This window comes from Parambassis ranga, chromosome 5, assembly GCF_900634625.1.
Source record: "Parambassis ranga chromosome 5, fParRan2.1, whole genome shotgun sequence".
Classification (NCBI taxonomy): domain Eukaryota; kingdom Metazoa; phylum Chordata; class Actinopteri; family Ambassidae; genus Parambassis; species Parambassis ranga.
The window spans coordinates 24889740-24910104 of NC_041026.1; the positions used below are offsets into that span (position 1 = coordinate 24889740).

At 41.8% G+C, this 20365-nt stretch overlaps 1 protein-coding gene across 1 annotated transcript in view; it reads right to left on the bottom strand.

The window, feature by feature from the left end:
* The window catches only part of slc25a26 (solute carrier family 25 member 26), a 42184-nt gene extending 26277 nt beyond the window's left edge, over nucleotides 1-15907 (bottom strand). The window contains exons 1-5 of the mRNA XM_028406927.1: nucleotides 15756-15907; nucleotides 13681-13837; nucleotides 12524-12642; nucleotides 7088-7192; nucleotides 6885-6932 (exon numbers count right to left, since the gene is read on the bottom strand). Coding sequence (XP_028262728.1) covers nucleotides 6885-6932; nucleotides 7088-7192; nucleotides 12524-12642; nucleotides 13681-13837; nucleotides 15756-15788 — 462 coding nt within the window. The 5' untranslated portion in view covers nucleotides 15789-15907. The remainder of the gene's footprint in view (nucleotides 1-6884; nucleotides 6933-7087; nucleotides 7193-12523; nucleotides 12643-13680; nucleotides 13838-15755) is intronic.
* Nucleotides 15908-20365: the final 4458 nt, after the last annotated feature.

Genomic DNA, 20365 nt, shown 5'->3' on the forward strand with positions numbered 1-20365 from the left:
CCAATATGATCGACATTCCAAAACCTGAATGAGGGGTTGTCAGTTACTTTTCATTTGAATCCACAGAAATGAGAGATGCCTGGTTTTGGAAAGCAGTGGAGAGAAAGATGTGCATCGCTGGTTCTTATAAAAGAGCAGGGGTGCTGTAACAAAAAACAGTTAGGTTAACCTCTAATTACCGGGTGCTTCCTCATGTCTGGCTTTTGCACAACACAGATTTATCCTTCTTCCACTCCCTCTCACTCTCTGTTGTCACTCCAGAATAAAGTAAAAAAAAGGCGTTACAGGAGGATCTGATTGAAAGCTTAAAGTCATGTAATGGTTTCTCCTCTATTACTTTATAATAGACCAATTGACTGAGGTGGGTATTACGGTAATTAGGCAGTCAGAGTATTATGTCACTTTAATACCTGCTTAACTCAAGTGGAACAGGCATGCTATTCAAAGTAAATCTGCATTACATGTATGGCTGTCAGGGGAATAATGCATCACACTCAATCTAATGTACTCACATCAGCATACAGAAGCATAGGTCTAACACCTATTTCCTTCCACATGACATGCAAAACATAGCTGTCCCTTCTCCATCCATTCCAGACCCCCACCCAAACACGCACACATACACACATGGAGCCACAGTCCCTTGCCAGGCCGCAGGGTTGTGTGTTATTAGAAACACATGTGGAGCACCAAATGTGTTCTGCCTGAATAGAGACAAACATGTATAAAGTTGTGGGAAGCAAACATAGCCCCGAGACCCCGAGTGACACACAAGGCCACCGCGGTCATGTCAGCAGCGCTCACACATGCAGAGAAAGAGTGAGGCTTAAAAACAACTATGGCTGTCAAAAGTACCTGTGTCATTTTCCTGGAAAAATGTCTGGCAGTACATATCAGCAATAAGTTTCCATTGCAAAAATGCAGAAATACACAGAGAATCCCTGTGTTATGAATTATAGCCTCAATGATGGATTTTTGAGTGGACTAAAATGTTCAGCGGGGACAAACATACTTAACGTAAGTGTATTATCCCTGGGTCTCAGTGGCACAGGCTTCCAATGGATCATCCTGCACTGCTCTGTCCCCTAGCCAAATTCACACTGAGGAAAAAGTACATGTGGGGGTCTGACAGCATGGCAGTCCCTCCGACTGCAGAACTCATCAACAAGACCATGTGTTGATTTAAGGAAGGTTAAGTGAGGTTTAGCCAGATTTGCAGCATATGTCCCGCTGCCACCATGCACCTCAGAGAGCATGTATGTATGAGGAAGCCACAATACTCTACAGATACATGCCTTTGAGAATATATGAGGAAGCACAGAGAAAGAAAAATGTGAAAATACAATTGTATTCACACAACTCCATTAATGTGAATGACAGGTGCACTGTGGAGAGAGAGACCATTCATCAGCCATCCACAGTGGCAGTGGGAGTAAAACCATTAATCCCCCTCAGTGCTGTGTGTGATGTAGTGATAGGAATCATCCACTGACATAGAGGAAGCCCAAAAAGGCCATCACTCTTCTAACAAGGGTCGGCTTGACCGGCAAACGACTCAAACGGAGGCAGCGTTTAAAAAGTGATATTCCATAACTCAAGCCTTTAGATAGTGAGGAAGGAAAAATGTACTATTAAAACTGTACAGCTACACAAATCAGGCTGAGGCCTCTCTAACTGTGATTGTCTGCCTTTTAACTTAGGGTTACTTAGGGGCTGTCTTAGGAGAGACACTGATGTGATTAATAAGGACGCACAGTGGCTCAGTAATGCAGCACAATCTAACCAGATTAACATGGCTGACACACTTCTCTGGATTCCCAATTTTACAGGGCCACGGGCCACACACACTCACCCACACCCCTCTGCAGGTCAAGTCATGTCAAGGATCAAATCTACATAGGTCAACAGGTTTTCTCAGCCCTTTCAGACTGTCATTGATCACAAAGTAAACAGATAAGGTAGCAGCAGTAGCTCACATTCTTTCAAACAGTCTTCCATCTTTGAAACCAGCAGGCCTAAAACCCATTTCACTGGCTGTCTCACAGAGGAATATAGCAATCTTATTATATGACTGTGTAATTGCAGTTACAAATTGGAAATGCCTCTTACAAACACAAAAACAAAATGAAAAGGCACAAAGTGAGCACAGTTCACAGACAGTAGGCATTATATTTCATTCTTAGCTAACATCTTGGTTTAATTTCTCTTTTTTCCAGTAAACTCATGTGGCATTTTGTGTCTGATTTAATCTAGACTTGTTAAGCTTTCTAAGGTGTTAAAGTAATTTAGAAGAGACGTTTGCTGTCTGGTTCTGAGAGACTAATGGCAGGCTCTCTGACAGGGTCTAACTCTTCAACACAAAGCAGGAGGAGGAAGCCTTCACTCCTTTACACGTGTCACACAAATCCTGCCTTTACACATTTACAGAAAAATAAACAACCATTGCTTCCCCTGCCCTTTTCTGCTCTGTGTTAGTCCTTTGAGCATGTATAAGCATGAGCCTCAGTGGATCAGTGCACACAGAGACAGGATATTAGAGCAATTCCCCTCACCTCTCCCTTTTGAACCTGCATCACAGACAGAGAAAAGTGGCTACTTCCAAAAAAGAAGGCCATGGAGGGGTCACCGTTTGCTCTGCTGCATGCTTGTTGAGACAGTTTCAACCTCAGCACCCCAGCAGAGGAAGCAGAAACCCCTGGCTGCTCTCTATAAAATCTGACAATCATATTTCAGTGAACACGTGTGCTGTCAGTGCCTGGTTATTGTGCATAACGTACAACACATACAATGATGCAGGCACACAACGTGCCACCTTGTAAAAAATGGTTAAAGAAGGTTGGGCGGGTGTGGTAAAGAGGTGAGTCTTTTAATAAATTGGGACAACACGACTGGACTATACCCAAGGCATGGGTGGGAGTTCACAGTGGATGTAATTTGTTTTTCTGTTTTTTTTTTTATAACAATTGACACTGTTTTATTTAAAATATATGTATGTGGAAGACATTGCCTTCTACTATCACTTATCAATCACAAAGAACTGATTGAGGTTTGTGGCCTAGAGTAGGAGTCACTTTTACACAGTGCACAGTGAATTTTCACTTAGTCCAGCAGCTGTGGAGCATCTTGGACACAGATGATGTCATCATAGCAGCTAACACCACTGATTCCGATCCTTTGAAGATTTTTAAAGTGTCAAATCAGTTAAAACAAGTGACCTCACACTTCTGTAAAATTACTCACAAATACTTATCAACCAAATCCTACATGTTCTAGAAACAGAGGGTTGGGGCAGATGTAGAGACTTGGGGTGAATCTTTTCTCTCACATGTCATCCATCTGCAGCTTAAGGACAAATAATGGCATACTTTGAAACAGATCACTAAAGACCACAGAATCAGTTCTTCAAACCAGCCACAGCTGTAGAGCGAAATCAGCAGTCTGTTGTTACCAGTGAAATTCCGAGCTAGCAAGCCTCTCCTCACAGGCTGTGATATAGGAAGCAGAAAGGGGATCAACCAGGGATTGAAGACGGATAAAGAAGAAGAGGAGATGTGGTGGGGAGGACCCTGAATGGAAAGGTGTTTCATAAGCCCTGCTGCCAGATGCTGTTCTGTAGCTGAGGTTGCCAGGTCCCAGCTGTTGGGATAGAGAAACTTCCATGCTGATTCAGAGGTTGTATTTAAGGTACTGCAGTACATAACAAACCAGCAAAGGAAGACATGCAAACACTGGACATTATTCTCAGTTAGTGGCTACTTTGTCTGTGTGCTTCCCAACCTTTAAGATTAAAAAAGGGAGTTCAGGTAAAATGGCTTTTAATCGGTAAAGGTAAAAGTAAGAGAGAGCTGTATAGTGGGTCTTAGTATAAGGCTAATACAACCTCAGACAACAAACACTTTTACTTTGCCATTATTAAACTAAGTCCCCCTTACTGCTTCCATAGGATTTCATTTGTTGCAGGTGCTCCTGATCATAAGTCCTTGATGAACTGATCATCAGCAGGTGTGCAGACCTCTATAAAAACAGTTTGCTGCTCTGGAGCATTTAGGTGTGTGTTAACACAACTTCAAGAAAGACATAAGCAATGGTGTTAGAGAAGCAACTGTTGCTGTACATCAATCTGGAAAGGCTTACAAAACCATTTCAAACTATTTGGAGTTCAACATTCAACAGTGAGAAAGATTATTTACAAGTGGTAAACATTCAAGACAGCTGTCAATCTTCACAGGAGTGGATGTCCCAGCAAATTCACCCCAAGATCAGACTGTGCAATGCTCACAGAAATACAAAAAAACCCAAGAGAAACACAGCATTTCAGCAGAGACACCTCATCTGCACTATAAAGGGGGTGGAGGGGTGATCATTTGGGCTTGTTCTGTAGCCACAGGACCTGGACACCTTGTAGTCAATGAGTTAACCATGAGGCATGCCTGAGGCAAATGTGAGGCCATCTGTCTAAAAAATAAAGCCTTGCGGAAATTGGGTCATGCAACAGGACAATGACCTAAAGCACAGCAGCAACTCTACATCGGAATGGCTGAAAACATATAAGAATGAAGGTTTTGGAATGGCCCAGTCACCATCCAGACCTCAACCCAAGTGATAATCTGTGGTGGGACCTTAACAGGGCTGTGTAAGAGTGAACTTAAGTAATGTTGTGAAGAAGAATGGGCCAAAATTCCTCCACAACAATGTGAAAGACTGATAAAGCAATAGGAAACCATTACTTCAGGTTATTGCTGCTAAAGGTGGATCTACAAGCTATTAAATTATGGAGGGTACTTAGTATTGCCACATGTTTTCCTTTTGGGTTCACTTTTGCTAAAGAAATGATGGTATAGTAAACAAAAAAAGGTCATATCATATGTTGTTGTTTGAGGTTGCATTTGGCTGAAACTAGGACCCGCCACAATCAGATGTTTTTTTTTTATGGTTTAAAACAAAAAACATGACTGTATGGTCAGTCATTAGACAGCAAGCCAGGTTCCTGAGCTGAAGGTGTCGGCCTCACTTACACCAGCCACTCCACAGTCCTCATACCACTGCAATACTATCTGATAGCCGATCTCAGGCTCACCTACACCTCACACTCCAGATCAAATCTGAGATCACCTCATCACAGAGTACAGAGAGAGGGGAGTAAAGTCACAAGTATCCTGGGGCAGCACTAATCTTAGTGCGCCATCTTGTGGTTGAAGTTGGTATGCTCCAAAAAGAAAAGCTGTCAGCCATCACAAGCTGATGACATACAATAGATGTTGGGCCATCACAGAATTTTACAACATAACAATATCACCAACTTACATGTGGAGCACAAAACAAGGGTAATTTTTCTAACAGTCCTGAATAAAACATCCAGTGGTAATTAATAGACCCTTGTTTTTACAGAGGAGAAAAAAGTCATTTTTCACAGCACAATTTTATTCAGCCTAATCTGAATCTCATTGATTTCATGCTCTACTCAGCTGGAACTCAAAGATGCCGACTCAGCAGACAACTTGACAGTTTCTAGGAAAGGGTAGACCACAATAAAGATTAATGTGAGTAAAAAGTAAAAATAATTGAATGTCTATTAGTCAAAAGTTTAAATAAAACTTTAGTCCTTGTTGGGGTGTGCAGTAAATCTGAACCTGTGTAGGTGCAGTATCTCATTACAAAACAAGAACCTGATTAGAGAAGCAGGCACACCTCCCTTACTTAAAAGTTGATGGGAGTGGATCCTGCGCTAACGTGATATCATGCCCATCAGAAATGTCTTCTGAAAGCTGCCTAATGAATATATAGCACAGAAAGGACCCCAATTAGTGGGCCAGCAAAGGGAGGAGGCGCCATGCCATACCACATAAACAAACTTATCTTGACAGGGTCTCTTGGCCAAAGGAGGGAGATAGGCGGATAGCGAAGGAGGCCAAGAGAAAATGAATTACCTTCCTGACACACGTCAAAGCCAATCACCACGAAGCATCCTTTGCTGTTTCTGCGCCCCAAATCCCTGCCGCCACCGTTGCGTTTCATCTGCCAGTGTTAGTATGCACACAGGCCGTGCGCCAGCCTCCAAATGTATTCATTTATTCAGAGCCCCTCAGAGAAATCACAGTGTCTTGTTGTCCTTTTTTTCCTTGGCTGTCCAGATGGAATTTGCGTGAATAACATCAGTTTAGTGAGGCAGAAAATAAGTACAGGCTAGCACAGCAGACGGGACTAGATTACACCCTCACCCACCTCCCCAAAAAAAGAGTGTCACCTTCATATACTTCTTTTCCCCACTCCGTCTCCCTTTCTCTTTTTCTTTTCCAGTTCTATTGAAAGTTAGCAGGTGGGGGCTCACTCTAAGAGATCCATACAGCATTTACTACAATTATTTTGTGTTATCATGCACTGCAGGTGCAATTAAATAGAGGATCATGAATCAAAGAACTAGAACAGCTTTTTCATTAAAAAAAGGTGAGCGGTCATCAAGGGAGTCCAGCCCAGTGCTCATTTATCCTTGCTTTGTTTTGCATTTATAACAACTAATTGCATTAATTAATCAGATGTACTTCTAAAAGGAGCAAGCACATCTTGAACAAGTAATTGATTGAGACAAAAGGCAATGGTAAAAAAGCAAAACAAAAACAAACTGTAAATCAATATTTCCAACTTCAATAAATCCCAAGAGAAATTAAGATGTCTTCAGTCAGATGAATGGAAAGTCTTGAGATCCAGCCCAACTATCAAAACCACTTGGCATACAGCTTTCAAGTAGCTGAGTGACTGTTAGTATAAACTCTTGAAATTAATTTCAGTAGAATCTGCATGATGAACTGCGCAATTACCTAAAACTAAACTTTACAAGCACAACATGATCTGCTTTAGTGAGTGAATGATATCTAAATACATCTTACCTCTCTGAGAACTGTACTGCTGTATCCTCTGTATAGGCCTCGAACACCCTGTCCGCAGAAAATAAACAGTGTTTTTTCACAGACCCAAATCTCAGCATTCGAAAGTATGATCCATAATACCAATGACACAGCCCTGCACCAAATAACAATACAGTAAATGAATTTAAAATGTAAAATTTTAAAAATTATCCTGTGCAACATACCTCTTCTCTGAGTGTAGCCAGAAGCATGTTGTAAGTCGTGGACGAGGGTGAAGCTTGGGTCCTCTGTTTTACCACCTCTGTGGGCACCCGGATCAGACATGCTACCTGTGGGATGAAAAAAGTTTTAAAGAAAATGATGCAGGTTTGAGATGCCAAAACAAATTTGACACACACCACATCCTCTAGCATCCTTTTGCTGTGATGATAGTATCTTCTGTATGTTTTGCTACATGGCAGGTGGCCATGCTGTGGCACAGCTAAAGGAGGGCGATTATGTCGACCTGGCAGGCTAACGACTGCTTTAGTTAGTGTGCACTTGGGCCAATTAACAAACCCCTACACAGAGCAGACATGACACCACAGCAACAGTTGTCGTGTCTGCTAAAGGTCATCAGGCTGACTGTGTAGCTGTGCCCAAAAAACATGCTCCTGTCAAACACATTGATAGATCCAGACACGCGTGCACACCTCAGTGACCATAATCCCTGCTCAAGTTCTAAATCATCCACCATATGTCAACAAAAATATGGACTGCCAGCAGCTAGTGAAGATAGACATGAATATTTATGCTTCATAACTCCCATCATCCTAAAGGCAGGCAGGCACAGCTGCCCACCTGGCGACTTGATTTCCCATTTATCCTGCATCTGAGTGGAAATGCCGGCTAACGGCAAGCAATCTTGCAGAGCCATTGGTGAGCCACCCTCCTGCTGTGACTCCCCTCAGTCACACAGATGCCAGTCTGCCAGTACCACCCTCGCCACAGCAACATTAAGGAGGGAAGGAAGTAAACAGAGAAAGAGCGATTAGATGCTACAATAAAGAAGAAAAGCATCCTTTGCCAGTTTTGCTTCAATCCACTGTGATTTGGGTCCCCAATATAGGCTTCGGTCAGCCATGAGAGAGATGCACCAACAGCTGTTAGAGGGTTGAAATTATCCTCTGTTTTGTCTCCTCATCCTGACACCAAGGATACCTTTATGAGCGTACCTTTATGTGTGGAGCACATGTCAGCAGTGCTGGAAGTGAATACAAAGGGTGAGCTAAGAAATGTGTGAATGTGTTTTTCACTAAAACTCCTGTTGACAGCTGATAAGCATTTGGCCAGTATCTCAACTTTGTGTGGAATTTCACTGCATTACTTACAAGTTCTTTTTTTTCAATATACAGGACAGATAAAACCTCCATCTCTGAACAGAGCAAAGTGAAATGACCTGACTATGCCTTTATGAGGATTTCTTTGCCATTCTTATGGGTATGTCAGTTTAATTGTAACCTTTCCATGGTGCAACACTACCACCAAGTGGCCAAACTTTCACCTGCCTGACAACTAAGCTGCTTCCATCCCTGAGATCTCATTTGCCATCCCCTTTGGTCCAGTTACCATTTATAATACATTGTACATCATGTTTACCCCAAACCAATTCTCCAAAGGACCTGAACAAGGCAGCTAAATGGAAAGAAAGTGACTATGACAAGTAATTACTGATGTAATTGGATCGGGGTTTGAAGTTAGGATGGCCCTTCCTCTCCTGTCACTGCAGCGGGAAGGCCAGAATCAGACAGAGATTATACCAAATAAATTAAGGACATTGTTTATTTGAAACTAATTTGCCCACAAAGGAATGGGAAGAAGGATGCTACATGGATAAAAGATCAAGCAACTAACCTCAGGAGACCTTTTAGATATTGGAAAAGAGCAGTAAATTGGGAAAACAGAACTAGTGAATCAGAGGCACAATGAGTTAAGGATAAAATGTAAGGAAGGAAAAAACCCTATTTTCACCTACTATACTCGTCCATTCTGAACACGTTTCTCTTGGTTGTAAACTTATAATAAATCCATTGGTAGTCATTTAAAATCTTGCTACCATTTGTCTTTATTTACAAGTTATTGGATTCATCAGGCAGCCTTCATTAGGAAGACGCCTGTCTGTGATTGAAACCTTTCAGTGTCCGGTTCGCCTGTTAATCCAAATGATGATGCGTGTTTTCAATATCTAGCACTGGCTGCCAAACAACAAGGTAAGAGGCCAGCGCTCAATCACGAGGCCAGCGCTCATTTATGAGTGAACCACAGTAAGGAATGGGAAATTAGCAGAGACTCGCAGCACATTATCGGCATAGCAAGCAAATCAATCCACAGACTGAGTCATTACATCCCTCCATCCTCGCTCTGTTCCTCTTTTACCATTTGTGGTTATCAACACAGTGGTGGGCCAGGCTGTCAGACTATGATTACCATTTGGCACCACATAAAATGTTAAAAAAAATACAGGCTGTAAAAACTGCTATGGGATTTATTTATTAGGATGTATTTGTTAAGATATACATCACTCATGGGGAATACAGCAAAAGAGTTTTCTTAAGAATAAATGGGCAGAAAACTATTCTGTGAGGAGAAACAGCTAAAACATTTGTGTAGTTATTACAACTTAAACACCAGTAACAAGGTGACATCAGCAAAAAGAAACTACTGCAGAATTTTGATTACACTCCCTGTCACAGCATCCCAGTACCATGAAGACAGAAACAAGGGGAGACAAAGGAAGAAGGAAGGAAGACGGGGAAGAAAAAGGTCATAGAGAAAAAGGGAAAAGATGAGGACACTGCATGTCTCTAAGTCTGAAACAACAGCCAATAAATCACATAGCGTGGTTCTCCCTCTCTCTGCGCTCTTCTCCCCCCCCAAAATAGTCCTCCCCCATGCTCCCTCCTTCTCACTGTCCCCCTATCTTGTCATGTCACACTGTATTTTCCAGTACATCCTCACACAGACGTGTGGCAGTGAGAGGAAGAGGGGGAGTACTGGGTGTAGATGTGAGAGAAGCCCGCCGCCTGGCCTTGACAAATGAGCTTTCAGGGCAGACGTCGAGCGAATAGGAATGAAGATAAATCTGATCTAATGGCTGGATAACAGCCTGCTAGAGCCTGACAGACGCCATCAGCTTACACATTCTTTATGGGAGCGTCCCACCGCTGCAGTCGCACAAACACCAGGACACTTCTGGCGGGGGGGGGGGGGGGGGGGGGGGGTATGAAACTGGGTATGAGGCAGGTTAATATAGAAGCAAAAGCCGAATACAACAGGTCAGGTAAATTTGTAGGAGATGTTTTTCCACCACCTGTAAATTAGAAATTTAATGGAGTATCTAAAATTATATTGAACTTTTAATTTATTGTAAACAACACTACCGCACTTACAAACATCTGTGAACAGAAACTGTTTAGATTAAAGTCATGTCTTTCCTCAAACATCTCATAATAAAATCTCAGCCACAGTTCCCTGTAGTATAAGCATAATACACATTCACTTAAGTCCACATCAACTAAGTTAGTGCCAAGTGAAGCACATTATCCTCAGAGGGAGAGGCTGAGGGATGAAAATATAAGAGCAATAATCACCCTAAAGCTTCTGCTGTGAAAACAGTTGGTAAAACACAACCAAATGGATGAAGAAATGAGCATGGGTTGATGATGAAGGAGTGGAGAAGTCAGACCAGAATAAGTTTTTCAAGTTCCCATGTATCAAAGAAGCAAGCTGCTCTACACCAGAATACACCAGGTTTTGCTTGTTTGCCCAAATATGTGTAAATACTGTCTCTGTTTTCGTAGAATATGTAATGGGAAAAGCAACAAGTTAACAGGCTCTTATGTGAGCAACTGACACTGTATTACAACTACATTTTCAGCTGTTCATCTTGCACATGTCTGACAGAATGGATATGCTCCTTTTTTAAAAGTGTTCTCAGAACATAACTGGTCATAAATTCATTATGTGTGGCATAATTACTGTATAGTGTATGTTGTATGTATTATGGCCAAAACTATCTTTGAGGTCACAACATCCTAAGCTTTTGACCTTTGATAACAAATTGTTAACCACTCCCTTTAGTCTAGGTAGATATTTAGTGCCAAATATAGAAAGCACCACATTTACAGAAACAGGACCTAGAGACAAATGGACTATTAAAAAAAAACAACACATCCAGCCATGGTTTTGACCTTCATTGAGGTGTAAAAATATCCACAACAGAGTATACCATTGTACAAAGTTGCTTGAAGCATCTGACCAACAGACCAAAACTTAAAGACAGCTGTTCTAGACCCAGAGGTGTCATGGTACAGGTCCAAAGTAAGGTTAAAAATGCTAAAATAACATGATCTTACTCATAAACACACATCATTAATACAAGTGGCTGTTGCCACTGATGTTAGACCCTCAGTGCAATAACTTTTAACTAAAAGTCATTAGCAGTGACTGAGGAGACAAAGAATCACATGTGGCAGCTATTGCATCAGTGCAGGCATTTGGGCCTTGCATTCAACTCGGGGCAGCACTAGGGTAGGCCTTTCATAGCTAAGTCTGAAGATTACTGTCTTTGAACAAGACGGATTCAGTTGCCAGACTGCAGTGGGATACCGCCCCTGCTCTGCTCAGCTCCACTCTGTGGATTTGTGCCTTTGATGTGCTCAAATCCAGAGCGGGGTTAAAGGTAGTTCTAACCTACGTCTCACCTTTCACATTCAACAGGACTGTGCCATAGAAAAAAATTGAAAATGCACCATTATATTATACTTCTACAGAATGTAAAATAATTGCTTCATTGATTGTGATAACTAATAACACATTAAGAGATACATGGTATCTCCCTATCAGCACTCTGGCACTCAAAGATATAGATAGACAGAAGTGCAGTGAGCACCCTCCTGCATGGAATAATCCCATTTCATAAACATGCAAAATGTGGCTGAATTACATCCATTCAAAAGCCATGAATACTGAAGACTGAGCATTTTGCAGACAGCCTGGGGTATAACGGGGGGCATTCATCTTTCCATATCCTCCCTCATGCCAATGTGAATACCTGTGGCCCCCATATGGCTTGAATTCTGTGGTTTCACTATAAGTGACTGGGAGAGGATGGGCTGAGGAAATTGCACTACTCCTCATTGGTTTCAGGCCCGAATTCCCCAGACTAAATTGGCAGAGTCTGGGGGTCTGAGCTGGGAAAGTAGATGAGTCAATAGGCAGTAATGAGATGTTATTTACCCAGCTGGTGGGGAAAAGGCTGGGACAGTACAGAGGAAGCCCCCTTAACTCACCCAGCTGGACCTAGAGGCCAACGGCCAAAACCTCATTCTCTCCCATTCCTTCCCCTGCTGCCCTACTGAATAGTCTGTGAAAATTTAAAAGGCATTAACATTAACTGACATGCCGGTGGTGTTCATTTGGGACATGCAGTGGTGGGAAAGAAACAACAAGGGCAAGAACACAGAAGAGTAATAACAAGTGCAGAAGACAGCTGGCCTTCTAAAGATGGACTGAGTGGGAAGAATTTCTAAACAAATAAAAACAACTTAAAAGTGCACTGACAGATTGAGGCATGGTATGAATCCACATGAGATGACACAAAAAGATGGGAATAGACTTACGATTTCTCCCAGAGAGGCGGCCAGCATGTGAGTGACAGGTGCCACGTGCGGTGCTGCAAGCACTCCACCAGTGCCGAGCAGGGACTTTGTGCAATCGTAGGTGACAAAGAAAGCAGCAGCTGAAACCAAGCAGAACCACAGTCATTTAAGGCCCATTAGTCAACCAGCATAGTGCAATTAATATCCCTCACTACCACTGACAGGGGAGAAGCTGAGGTGTGTGTGAGTGTGTGAGTATGTGTGTCTGCATTTACAATAGACGCTACAACTAAGAAAGTTAAGTGTGTCTCATCTGGGAAAAGTTACTTTCTACTCCCAAATAAGTTCATACTGCATTTTCTAGGTTCTACTGCATAAACATGATGCATGCATTAACATACTGTAAGTGTAACTGTAACTGTAAGACTGACTACTAGACAGTCATTTGCCAAAAATATCCAGAGAAAAACAGGTACACCCTTGGCCTCATAAGCCATTTTCATCTTTCATCTGAAAATAATTTCTTGAACTCTTGAAATGTTTAACCTGCATGCAAAACACCTTCAGTTGTAAGATATTTTAGTTTTTTTGCACGCATTGCCTGTCTCATATCCTACCACAATTTCAACGGGCTTTAGGCCATTCCATAACCCTGCCTTTCTTCTATCTGAGCTCCTCGTTGGCTGGATTTGAGTGCTCGCATAATTATCGTGGTGAAAGAATATGGCTTTCGGACAGATGTCTTTACATTATCTCTTTGATATGATGCAGGAATCATAGTTGAATCAATGACTGCAAGCTGTCCAATCCCTGAAGCTGTGAGTAAACTTTCCACCACCACTCCTCCCAGTTGCTGTGAGAACCTGTCTTTACTTTGAACCAAACATCTTGTTACTTTTACAAACAATCTGCCATCTCTGACTGTGGACTCCACTTTGATGCAAACTCTCCCTCCCTGAGAGTAAGGTAAACAGTAAGATAAGAATGTGAAGTTTTGTGGCTGATTCATTTGTATTACATAATTGTAACTTAGCACCAAAAGTTTTTAAGATTTTATGTGACATTTGTTTGATCAGGTCAACTTTATCTGCAATGGGGTTATATTCTACTGTTTGGTATGTGGCTCTGGATAAAAATCACAAACAACAGTTAACTACATCCAGCTATCAGTGTCTCACCGTTGGGGAAGGAGCCGACAGCAGCAGATGGGACCCCAGCGTAGATGCCCCTGAAGCCCCCAGCCTTGTAGAAGCCCTGCTGACTCTGCAGCCTGGTCTTAATGGTGTCCAGGGGGAACAAAGTCAGATCCACACACATCCCTGCACAGCCTCCTGCCTGCACACACAGTCACTTTGTAAGACACTAATACTACAGAAGACAGCCAGTAACACTGTTAAGATATTATAATTAAACACACTTTACTGGGCAACTCCATAAGATTGAAACACAACAATAAAATTATATATACACAATACTGTTCAAAAGTTTGGGGTAACTTGGAAATGTCTTTATTGTTTTAAAAAAATGTTTTGTTTTAATGAAGATAACACTAAAGTAATCAGACATACAGTCTAGACATTGTTAATGTGGTAAATGACTATTCTAGTCAGAAAAGGCTGATTTTTGGAATATACACAAAGGTATACAGAGGCACTTTTCCAGCAGCCATCACTCCTGTGTTTTAATGGTACATTGTGTTAACAACTCCTGTGAAATGATGTTAGCACAGCTGAACTGTTATACTGATCAGAAAAGCTATAGAACTGGCCTGGTGACCCCAAACTTTTGAACGGTAGTGTACTCACTAGGCCGAATGCAAATCGACCGAAAACTAAGAAAAATAAACTACATTTCAAAGGGCTATATTTTACAAATGTTACACTTATAGACCTAGGACTCTGGAGTTATCCATAATATTGATAGATTTACATCAGAGAATTTTTTGAAAAATATCTGAGGGGGTCAGAGCTCTGGATGATACAACAAGGAATGACTCAAAGAAATGTAGCACCAACCTCTCTGTTCCACAAAATCATTGTATGCACACTGCCTGCATGTTCAGAATCGAGGGAAACCGCATTATGAAGTAAACGGGTATGTTGGAACATATTTCTACACATTCACTCACAGAGATGACTGAACATTGTGCATTTGTTGTTGTTGGTGGTGTTTTTTGCTGTCTTTAACTGCCAGAGGAATTAATGACAGGGGATTTTCTTTTCTAAGAGTTTAAATTGAGGCAACTGGAGTACTCAAGGTTTTTTGAAGATGTCTTCAAAAAACCTCGACATGGATGAATGAGAGCATCCACAGATATAATGACAGGGGATGATACAAAACAAATGCATTCAATTAGAAACCTAACTTCTGTGTAAAAACAAAATCTATATGCATTATGACAACATTTAGAACAGACTTAAGGAAGATATGGCAGACCAGGACAGGGACCGGGCCGCATGCCCTTCAAATGTATTTGAACACAAAGCGACCACACAAAAACAAACAAAAAGGCAGCAGAGTTGGGCCGAGTTGTACATCTTAAGCCCATCATCGCCAATGCAAAAGCTCTCAAAATGAACATGTTACGCAGGGATTTGGTTCTTTAACACACGCAACAGTTGCCTTAAGTACAATTATATCCACTCTATCTGCAGCCAGACTACTGCAAATACGTCTTTTGGACGTTTAAATAGTTTTTGGAACATAATTTAAAAAATATAAATATATTTTTTCTCCTCCTGGCCTCAAAGTCATCTTCCAGTCTAGCCGCCCTGCAAACTAATGCAACCTCCTCATCTACAGAAGGAAATCAGTCAGTATTTAGGCTGTGTAAAGGAGAGGAGACAGAGAGATATTATCGTTTTGATATTTGTTTTTCCTACTACCTTTGTCAGTCTTCAGGTAAATGCAGCAATCTTTGCTTTCCCATAAATGAATGAGACAAAACATTCACGACAACAGCAGCAACTATACCATGACTGCAACTACCAGGGGGAAAAAAACTCCACAACTTAAGCTTGCAGTCATTTTAGCAGTTTGTCATTAGCTCCAGCATCGAGATTGTATAATTAGATCTAAGAAGACCCCTTTAAAAACGTTACCAGCCCGGACTGTTGCCTCGTTCAATACATTTAACAGGTACATTTGTTCAAACTGCCAGGAGAAGTCAAACTGGTGAATATTCAGGTTCATTAGGTTGGGACTATAAGTTCACATTTAAAACGCGACTGCATGGATAAAACGGTCCTCTTACCACCAAAGACGCGAAGAACTCTCGTCTCTCCATGTTCCGCTCCTCTAATGTTCTCTGACATTCGTGTTGTCCGCAAATCTGCCACTGTTTTGCATATTCGACACTTCACTGAAACCAAAACATGCCTGTCAAGGACGCAGCCATCTTGCCTACAGCACTTCCGCATGACGTCGTGACGCAAGCTATCACGTGACATTGAAAAAAGCAAGCGCGTTTATTTGTCTTCAAAAAGTTTGAATCCATTTTACCGCAGTGTGTACACTTTAAAAGAATACATTATCTAACACCCATAACATTTCTTGCATCCCTGATCATAGTATAATGGTCATATTTATTTTATTTATTGTGAGACACTGCCTTTTTATTGCTATGTATAGTCTATACGTTTAACTGAGGCAAGCCCATCTGGTTTGGCTCTCAGGTGTTTTAGAGAAAAAAGGGCTCTGAGGCTCTCTCATCTGTCAGTCCATTCAGTGTTCTGGCTGGCAGACTGGATCATTGGCTTTCTGTTTTGCTTAATTCACAGTCCAAATGCTTTCTCCTGCAAAATCACTCATCATCAGATACAGAGGACCTGTCTGATGAGGACGCTGCTGTGAAGTGAATGAGTAGGCTCTCCTTTCGACTGATGAAAAGAAAATAAATGGTCCAGAGCTCCCCACAGCACTCCTGTCTCATCACTCACAACACCTGAGGACAGCTAAAATAAGGCACGGTGTGAAAATGTGGCCTAAATTCCACTTGATCTGACTATTATACCATAAAATGTGCAAAAGAATAAACAACAAAACTGTGTCTGTGACCCACCTTCACACACCTGTATTGTCATTCCATAACTGCACAGCCCATATATGCTTGCATCTCACCTCTCCCTCGTGAGTGAGTGTGCGCAGGTGAGTGTGTTCTTTTCCAGTGACACGCCGACTGGGTTATTTATGGGCTGCTGTCAGCTAGGCAGCGCCTCCTATTAGGGAAGAGCAGGCGAGGGGCCACCACCTCTTTATTCAGCCCGGACCCAATGATGTCTGGGCTGAGTGCGCCCAGTTTGAAGCTCGGTGCCCGTCATCCATCTTGTTGAAGCGGGTCTCACAGGGATCCTGTTGGATGTGAGCCCCAGCTGGATGCGGACGGTGCTGCTGTCTTCATCTGTATCAGGCCTGAGGACGTGGCAACAGAATCACTTACACTCCGTCTCTCTCGCCTTTTATTGTCCTGATGCAGATAGAGTTCAGAGAATTCATGTGGATTTCTTTCTTTTACTCATATTGTTTAGTCTTTTTTTTAAATCATGCTATAGACTATATTCTGCTAGACAATTTTACATTTCAATCCATCCCTGAGTTAAGCTGTCCCTCAGCTCAGTCAATACAGCACATTAATTCATATCTGAAATTGATTTTTTTTCTTTTTGTTGTTGTCGAGAAGTTTGCAGTGTCCAGATTCCTGTCTGCTCCATCATGTAAAGCCATTTATCACTCTGTCACAGCACATCCTTGGTTATTGGTGTTTTTTGTGCTCCAAATGCAGTATGCATTAAAGTCTCTATGGACTCTTACTAAACCTTAAGGTGCCACGTACATGTTATGGTTTCTTAACAAGGCTACTATACTAATGTATGTGACAGTAGTGACGCCTATTAGGAAAGTATTAATTTCTCAGGAACAGCTAAAACTTTGACCATGCAGCCACTCTAACACGTACTAACACGGTTCATGACTCTTTGATGAACGCCCTGCGAGTTGTAGGTGAATTTATCCAGAGAAGTGAATGCAAAAGCCATGCCGGATGAGAGTAGGAGCGCTCCCTTGCCCCTGTGTAAGGTCAATGAGAAGCACCCAGAGCCTGGGCAGATTTGTAGGGAGCACCATTGATCTTGACCTACTCAGAGTATGATCTCAGAGATAAAAGGGAGGAGACGAGAGAGGGAACTTATTCACTGTCAGCCACAAGTCAGCAAAGGGCAATTCTAGCCCGCAGGCTGTCTTTGAAAAACTGAAGGGCAAAAGCACGGAGGATTAAGCCACGAGGTGGGGAGGGAGAGAAATGCAAGCAGCCAGGAGGTTTATTGTAATAATGCAGAGCCAACATCTATTGGTCTTGCTCTCCTTTAGAGGTGTGTGTAGGTGACAGCCGGAATGAACTCAGAGTCAAAAGGTTATGTGACTTGCACAGGTGAGAGTGCGTTATGAGTTTTATAAACACTTTTAAGTTTTTAAACACTTTCTCTGCCTGCTTGTGTGCGTGTATGCATGTATGTTCGTGTGTGTCATTTGATATAGGGCAGATTGCTCACATTTAATTGTTTAAATTAATTTTCATTTTAAAGGTCTTAGTTGCTCCTTGTCACTTGTCATTTTTTTCTTGCATGCAGTTTGAGAAAGCACCATCTGTAACGGTCATTATTTGTGTGCTGAGAGGAACGCACACCTTGACGGTGACACGGTGCTATTATTCATGAGACAGGGTGGTGGAGCAGCGAGGTAAACTTCAGCCGAATCATAGCTCGTGCTCATTAGCCAGCCTAACATTTGCATCATTAGGACACCACAACAGCAGGGGAAGAAGGAAATGCGACTAAGCACCTTTCATATAACTCTTTGTTTTTAGTCTCAGGATGATAGGCTACACGAGGCTGTGACAGGGTGGGGACTGGGGCTCTAAATGAAGAGAGGAGGGAGGTGACAAAAGGAGAGGAAGGAGGGAGGTGGGAAAAGGGAGTAGAGGAGAAGAGAAAGGTTAGAGAGAAAGCAGAGAATAAAAGGAACATTCATTATAAATTCACTGAATCGACAAGCTGTCAGGCTGCGCTGCCGTCCATGTTCCATCTAAGCTTCTGCTGCACTATTGACTCCTACGTCAAACACAAAACTTCTCTCTCCTTTTCTCACCTTTGGTTGCTTCCCTATCACCTGCCTCTGCTTCCACACAATCTGTTCTCTAAATTGACCCAGAGAGCCTTGCAAAGCCGTGTCGTCATCCCATCTCTCCCTTTCTGATTCCTCCCCACTCTGCTCTGTCTATCCCTGCTGGGCCACCAATGAAATATGAGCTGCCTGTAGCATATTGATCCCATGCCTAGCTTCTGCCTAAAGATAGATATCACAGACTTGATGCCTTCTCTTCTGCAGCAGCAGCAGTGCCAATAGCTTTCGCTGGTTGATATCGATTGCTATGATCAATTTTATCACAATGCACGCTCGCTGATCCTGTGCTCTGTGTTGTCATTGTGTCAGTAAGTGTAGGTGAGCTCAACGAAGGCCTGTCACACTGAGTGAACTGTGATGGCCTTCGATTGGTGTGTAATCAACCCTGTGTTATAGCTGTCCAGTGGCCACTATAGAGGATAGAAGGATCACCTGTCAGTGCAGAGAATCACTGAAGAAGTTTTGGATTAAATGCTGATTTTTGGCTGCTGCTTTTTATGCATGTAGAAATTTAACACTGATGTTTTATATACTGTCTCATGGGGATTCAGTCATTATTAAAGTTACACATTTTCATATTTTCTGTAAAACAGCTTCATCTATGGATAGCGAAGTCCCAGTCTGCTCCATGGACTGTATCCAAAAGGTAAATAACCCACCTGTATATAACATCACTTTTTTTGACAGAAAACACCTGCCAAATGCAGGATGACCCTACAAAAATACATTGTAATTTTTGGGCATATAGGCGATATCATCTAAGGACATTATTAGACACCTAAACTCTGAAGCAAGAGTTTAACTCTTAGATGCCTTAAATATAGAGCCTAAGCATTGACCTATACATGTAATGAATGTTAAGAACAAGCCCCAGTATCAGGTTTATATAGAAATCTAAAGACTTGAGCTATATTGTGACATAATACAATAAGTAATGCAGCTTTAGCACAATGAACGTAGTCAGCAAGTCCTTAGTCCTCCACCCCTGATTGAAATAATTTCACAGTTTTGGGAAATGACAACAAGTGAGTGCCATGAGAGCACTCACTTGTTGTCATTTGAGATGGATGACCCTGAAATACTTTTCCTCAAGCACCATCATCAGATCAGAATTTATAATAAGAATTTATATAAGAGTGTAAATAAATTACAATATTACAAATTACAGTAAATGCTGAATGTCTTCACACTCAAGTTAAAATTTAGATCCACAAGCCCTTCATTTGTGCTCCTGGTGTGATTGCTCCCACATGCACAGTGGTACATGAAGCATTGTACCAGTGTTCCATTAAAAATAGAATGTTACAACTTGTACAATTAATCAGCTTAAATGGTTTGGTGTTTTTTTTTTTTTAAATGAATACGCTGTGTGTAAATGATGATAGTCTGAGTTGCTCAGTGGGAGAATGCTGAGGATGCCTCCATGTGGTGCATTTCATCTCGGCTGTGCATATTTGTACTGATGTTTAGCCTTGCAAATGCTGATGATTTATAAAAATGTGTGCGAGTATGTGTGATCACAGAGAGAAATAAGCAGCCAGCAGCTTAAAGCATTCTCTCTGAAAGAAATGTGCTGACTGAGGTAAATAAAAAGAGGAAAAATGTGCAGCCAGTTTTCTCATACTTACACAAAATTATCTCAAAGGAGATGTGGTATCTATTCATCACTACTAGTGTGGCTGACTT